Raw genomic sequence first — 6,309 nt, forward strand, 5'->3', positions numbered from 1 at the left:
ACAAACTCGCTTTGTTAATTTGTCAGCATTGTCCCGCGTTTAATGCGTCAGAGACAAATGGTTATTCCTATTAATGCTGACAATTTCGTGATCTGCAGCTAACATCAAACCGTCCACGCCTGTGTGTTCCCCATCATGCCTGCCATGAACTGTCCAGTTGCTGGCTGCGAGTACAAGACTGCGGTCGTTGATCCTTCAATCGTGGTACAGTTACTCCAGATACATTCGACAGCGGAACACACCCAACCGCAAGTCGCCCCCGCTAAGGTCGCAAAGGTGAAGAGACCTACATTGTCCTCTGACGGGTCGAGCGAAGAATGGACTTACTTCACGACCAGATGGACAGACTATGTCTCAGCAACTAAGGTTACTGGCCAGGAAAAAGTAGCCCAGCTGCTAGAGTGTTGTGACGAGGGTCTTCGCAGAGCCCTGACGAGATCAGCTGGTGCCAGTCTGACGAATAACACAGAGGAGCATGTACTGGCAGCAATGAAAAAACTTGCAGTGAGAGAGGAGAACACGATGGTTGCTCGTTTTATACTGCACAACATGACTCAAGATCATGACGAGCCAGTACGCGCATTCGGCGCTCGTATCACTGGACAAGCGAGTGTCTGCAAATTTGCACTGACATGCCAGAACTGCCAGAAGGAAGTGAGTTACACCAATGAGGTTCTCCGGGATGTGTTAGCTAGGGGTCTGGCTGACAGTGAGATTCAACTCGATCTGCTCGGAGATCCGAACCAGGACATGACTCTCGAGGAGGTGTTCAAGTTCGTGGAGGCCAAAGAGGCAGGCAAGCGATCGGCCAACAGACTTTTGCAGTCACAGGGTGCAGCTGCTGCACGCAGCCTGTACCAGAAAAGCAAAAGATCATCAACCATGGTTAGAGAAGGGACCAAGCGACATGACACTGATACCGACAGTCAGGAAGTGTGCTCGTACTGTGGTAGGAGAGGTCACGGTAGGAGAGACCCACCTCATGTGAGAAAACCTATCCTGCTTACGGTAAGACTTGCAGGAAGTGCAACAGGCTGCATCACTTGGAGGCGATGTGCCGCAGCACGACCAACGGTGGGCCTGAGGTGTCAATGGCAGATGAGCAGGGCGCAGTTTTCAGCTCGCTCTGCACCATCTCTGATACCGCGTCACCCAGTGCTGTGCAGACGCCAAACAACGATCCGCTCTGTAGCTTCACCACCTTTGATGAGCATGCTGGTATACGTACCCTGACGCTAGACCACCATCTGTATGACCAGCTATCGGACTGCTGGAGACGATGGGCGTCAAGACCTCAACCATTCATACAGCTGTCAGTATCTTGTAAGCAGGCAGACTATGACGCTCTCGGACTTCCTACCCATGCCAAAACTAAGACTGCCTCCCTCCCCGTAATGGCAGATACTGGCTGCCAGAGCTGCTTGGCCAGCATAAAGATGATCAACCGCCTGGGACTCAGTGCAGCAGACCTCATCCCGGTAACTATGAGGATGCATGCAGCCAACAGCAGAGGGATCAATATCCTTGGTGCAGCAATTCTGCGGTTTGCGGGAAAGGATAAGCATGGTAGTCTGTTGGAGACTAGGCAGGTGGTATATGTCACAGACAGCTCTGACAAGATATTCCTCAGCCGAGAAGCATGTGTCGCTCTCGGCATGATCACGGATCAGTTTCCAATGGTTGGTGAGGTCCTGTCGGCAGACTCCTCATCACAGCCAAACGGTGAGGGCGGCATCACTACCCCGTGTACCTGCCCAAGGCGTCAACCCCCTCCACAGAAACCGGATTCACTACCCTTCCCTGCCACTGAGAGCAACAGAGCAGAACTGCAGAAGTGGCTGATCAACTACTACAGGGGCAGCACATTCAACACATGTGAACATCAGCTCCTACCTATGATGGAGGGCCCACCAATGAGGCTGATGGTAGCCCAGGATGCTGAGCCAGTCGCCTGTCACAAAGCCATCCCTGTCCCAATATATGCCTCTACAGGGACTGCTATACTGTGGCAACAACCGTTGTGTGTGTGCATTGGCGGGCTCGCATGAAGAGCGTGCATGTGTTTACAAAGTAGCAATTGCCTCGAGGAGAGCAAACAAACGTTGCATGCTTTTCGAAACGTCGACACAATCGCCGTGTTTATCCGAGCGTCTGCTAGTTTCGCCGAAGCGCTAAATGTCGACAAATACGAAATAATGTAGGTTAAGTCGTTATAGCATTATCATTGACTCAAAGGAATCATAAATAGGAACCGCTATTGTGACAGATCAGAAGTAAGATAATAACCGATTTTATTGTCTTTAAACGTTTTAAATCTTTTTTCGCTTAACAGTGCCGCAAAGGCGATGATTTGACGCATAGTCGCAAAAATTGCGTATAAACTGGTATTAAGCTTGACGGACCTGTAGCAATCAATGTTTCCAGAAGTGCGTGGTTATGTCGCTCAGACCAATAGATCGATAAATTAGTTTCTATAGTCAGATTCTAATGCGCTAACTATGACGCGGAAACAACGCTGATGTAAGAGTCAAGCACAAGGGTCAAGTATACGAGAACAATTAGAGGTCGAGAGCGCGCGTGCTAGTACGTAGAAGTACGCCGAGTCGAGAGAGCGTGTGCGAATACGTACAATACAAGTACGTCGAGCCGAGAGCGCGTGAGAACGAAGAGCAAAACCGCGTTATAAGTCAGTGGACATTACGTGACCCGTGACGTCACACCGCTATATATATGGCGGTCAATTGGCTCGTGGGCATGCTCCGTAGAACTTACGGTCGAGAATTCGTTTCGATTGCCTCGGTTTATGTGGTTCGATGCGTCAAACCACCGTTCGGGCGGTTGCTCGTGTTAGGTTGGTCTGTTTTATTTCGCCCCGTCGGGTTTGTGTACACTGAACTCTGATGGCACGAGATAGAAACGTACGTGAAATGTGGCCGCTATGTGCAGTTGGAACCCGCTGAGGAATACTAAAAAGCAGTGTCCGCTGGCCGCGTTGCGCAGGTGGCCGCTCCGTACAGTGCTTAATACTCACTATTGTTTCAGCATGAGAGTTTTTATGGTCGCTACGGAGAAGTGGCCGCTCTATAAAGATGGCTACTAACATGGGGTTATCTGTAATTGTGTTATGTACGAGTTCGTGGTCGTACCATAACCAGGAATTTCGATTTCCTTACCGGTCTTCATTATTACTTTATTTTTCAGGGAGGTATGTAAACGGGCTTTCTAAAGAGCACAAGTCATCAGCCAGGTGTTGTCGTGAGGCAGGTATGCATAATATTATAATACTTGTAGTACGAGGGTGTGTGAAGAGTTGAGAGCGAGAGAGAGGGGGAGAGAGGCATAGAGAGAGAGAGAGAGAGAGAGAGAGAGAGAGAGAGAGAGAGAGAGTGAGAGAGAGAAAGAGAGGGAGAGAAAGGCAGAGAGAGAGAGAGGAAGAGAGAGGGAGAAGGAGAGAGAAATAGAGGGGCAGAGAGAGAGAGAGAGAGACAGACAGAGAGACAGAGAGAGGGAGAGACCGAGAGAGAGAAAGAGAGAGAGAGAGAGAGAGAGAGAAAACCAAGCAATTAAATTAAATTAAATTAAATTAGTTACTTTATATACACTTATGAATTTCATTTTGGAGGTAATTTAACATATTAGTTAAACAAATTAATAGACAATGCGGATAAAATTAAAACGAAGGAAACTACATGAATAGAAGTGACCAGTGACTTCCAGTCAGCCACTCCAAAAATGGTAAATCCAATAAATGTTGAAAATAAATACTTGCGCTAGTACTCCATTAGTGCGCTAATACTAATGCTAAAAAATAGGGCATTGCGACATTACCGAGCAGGCGCGTTGCACGCTGATAATGCTGATGTGCAATGTTACAGGAATTAGAGCAGAGCTCATGTAGGCTCACCTTACACACACGTGTTGTACGCTTATGTTATTTAGGAGGGGGCAAAATGTTGCGCGAAATAGGCCTCTGCACTTCAGGGGAATCGATATACGCTGATAAATTTGATAGGGGGAATTACCAGTAAAAAATAGGGGGGAAACTACCAGTAAAAAATAGGGGGGAAACAGTAAATGTAGGAAAAATTTTGCGTCCAGGAGGCCAGAGTATTAGTTACCTTATAACACGTGAGGCATATCCAGTTTTCCTTCGTATCACCACACGTTGCGCAGGGCTGCGCGACGTCAATGCTGCCCCCTGGTGGTGCCTCCACGCACTCCAGGTGCGGACACCACGACTTTGGAACGACGGCAAACATGCGATCCTGAATATCGCGGAAAAGAAAAGAGAAATGAAGAAAAAAAATCCGTGTTTCGACAAAATAAACAAGACAAACGCGCAACGCTGGACTTATGAAGGATCGAAAGCAATCTTTAGTGCATCACTTCGATCTCTCTTATTTCCAAGTTAATCTGCTTCAGTTAAGTTCATCTTAAGTAACCTCTCTCATCTCCAAGTCAATATACTTACATTAAGTTAATATTTTATCTCGAAGCCAATCTGCTTCAGTCTAGTTAATATTAAATAGTCTCTCTCTTATCTCGAAGTTATCGCGCTTCTTGGAGTCGCTAAGTCAAACTGTGATCGCTGTGGCAGCGCGCGAATGCTGACTCACCTGATCTGCCAAGTCTTCGTCAAGACCAAGGAAGGCCACCAGGGAAGGCTCCCCGGCTCCGGCTTCCCCGGGGATGTGTGTGCAGGCTCCCAGTGCTCCTGCCGCCTCCCCCGACCCACTCGCCGCCTCTCCCTCCGTGCCTGACTGCGACGGCACATCCCGTGCCGCACTCGCCTCCCCTTCTGACGTTAATTGTGCATTCTGATCCACCCCTTCCGATTTCAATGGTATGTCTTGATTCACACTGGCTACCCCTTCAGATTTCGATGGTATATCCCAAGCCACGCCTACCTCCCCTTCCGATTTCAATCGTACGCCTTGAGCCACGTCCGCCTCCCCTCCCAATTCAAATGGAACATCCTGAGCCACACCCGCATCCCCTTCAGAGTGTAATGGTACGTCCGGCACAGCACTCGCCGACCGGCCATCCGCGGCGTCCTCGACAGCGGCAGGTGGCGCTAGCAGCTCGACGCCAGGCTCGTCCATGGCGCCCTCGGTGGCGGCGGCAGGTGGCGCTAGCGGCTCGACGCCGGGCTCGTGCGTCGCGCCCTCGGCGACAGGTGGCGCTAGCGGCTCGTCTGCGCCTGACATCGTCAGCGTCTTCATCGCTCCTGTGATGTGCTGCAGCGTCTGCCCGACCGCGCCCCGCACGGCCGACAGCACCGACCTGAAAGCACGCTCACTTGTTCGTCACGTTGCCGTGGTTACCCGGACGATGCCAGGCGCGAAATGGCATGCTCGCTTGTTGTCATGTTGTCGCGATTGTTGGCACGCTAGATTAAAGCAGTAGCAGTAGTAGTAGTAGTAGTAGTAGTAGTAGTAGTAGTAGTAGTAGTAGTAGTAGTAGTAGTAGTAGTAGTAGTAGTAGCAGCAGCAGCAGCAGCAGTAGCAGCAGTAGCAGCAGTAGCAGCAGCAGTAGTAGCAGTAGTAGCAGCAGTAGTAATAGTATAAGAGAAATTCCCACATTAATAATAATGGCAAACAGTAATTTTTACCTATATTCTCCTCCGCTTCTCTCTCTCTCTCTCTCTCTCTCTCTCTCTCTCTCTCTCTCTCTCTCTCTCTCTCTCTCTCTCTCTCTCTCTCTCTCTTTCTCTCTGATGAGTTAATTTGCTACAAACGCTAACCAAACGTTTAGCCGATACGAGTTTCGCCGACCAAACAACAAATCAGACTGTACATATATGTATAATGCGCGTTCATCTGCGCATTCCCGGCTTATTGTCACGCGTCGTGCTATTGTCAGACATCCGCACAGCTTTTCCGCCATTATGAACCAACGGTAGAGTGGGTGGGGTTGGGGAAAACTGCGCCCTAGTCACCACTCGCCGTGATGCGTCTCTGTTGTCGGTGAAATTGGGGCGAAAGCGAGAAAACGCCCAGAAAACGATATAGTGGTGTTCACTCGACGAGCTTGTTACGGCTGGGAGTGTAGTGCGGCAGCGGCTGCGTGGATGGAGAGACTCGGTCAAGGAGAGATAGAGAGGGAGGAGGGAGACGGAGAGCGAGTGTTGGGAACCGAGACAGAAAGAGAGAGAGAGAGAGTGAGAGAGAGAGAGAGAGAAAGAGAGAGGGAGGGAGGAAGACAGAGAGAGAGAGGAGAGAGAGAGAGAGAGAGAGAGAGAGGGAGGGGGAAGACAGTGAGAGAGAGAAGAGAGAGAGAGAGAGAGAGAGAGAGAGAGAGAGAGAGAGA

The 6,309-nt window shown here is 49.8% G+C and overlaps 1 protein-coding gene across 1 annotated transcript in view; it reads right to left on the reverse strand.

Moving 5' to 3' along the window:
- Positions 1-6,309, reverse strand: part of LOC106816223 (histone deacetylase 6-like) — a 33,630-nt gene that overhangs the window by 5,703 nt on the left and 21,618 nt on the right. The window contains exons 27-28 of the mRNA XM_014820804.1: positions 4,617-5,283; positions 4,119-4,265 (exon numbers count right to left, since the gene is read on the reverse strand). Of these exons, the coding sequence (XP_014676290.1) occupies positions 4,119-4,265; positions 4,617-5,283 (814 nt within the window). The remainder of the gene's footprint in view (positions 1-4,118; positions 4,266-4,616; positions 5,284-6,309) is intronic.

The sequence above is a fragment of the Priapulus caudatus genome, unplaced genomic scaffold (assembly GCF_000485595.1).
Source record: "Priapulus caudatus unplaced genomic scaffold, Priapulus_caudatus-5.0.1 Scaffold1317, whole genome shotgun sequence".
Classification (NCBI taxonomy): Eukaryota; Metazoa; Priapulida; class Priapulimorpha; order Priapulimorphida; family Priapulidae; genus Priapulus; species Priapulus caudatus.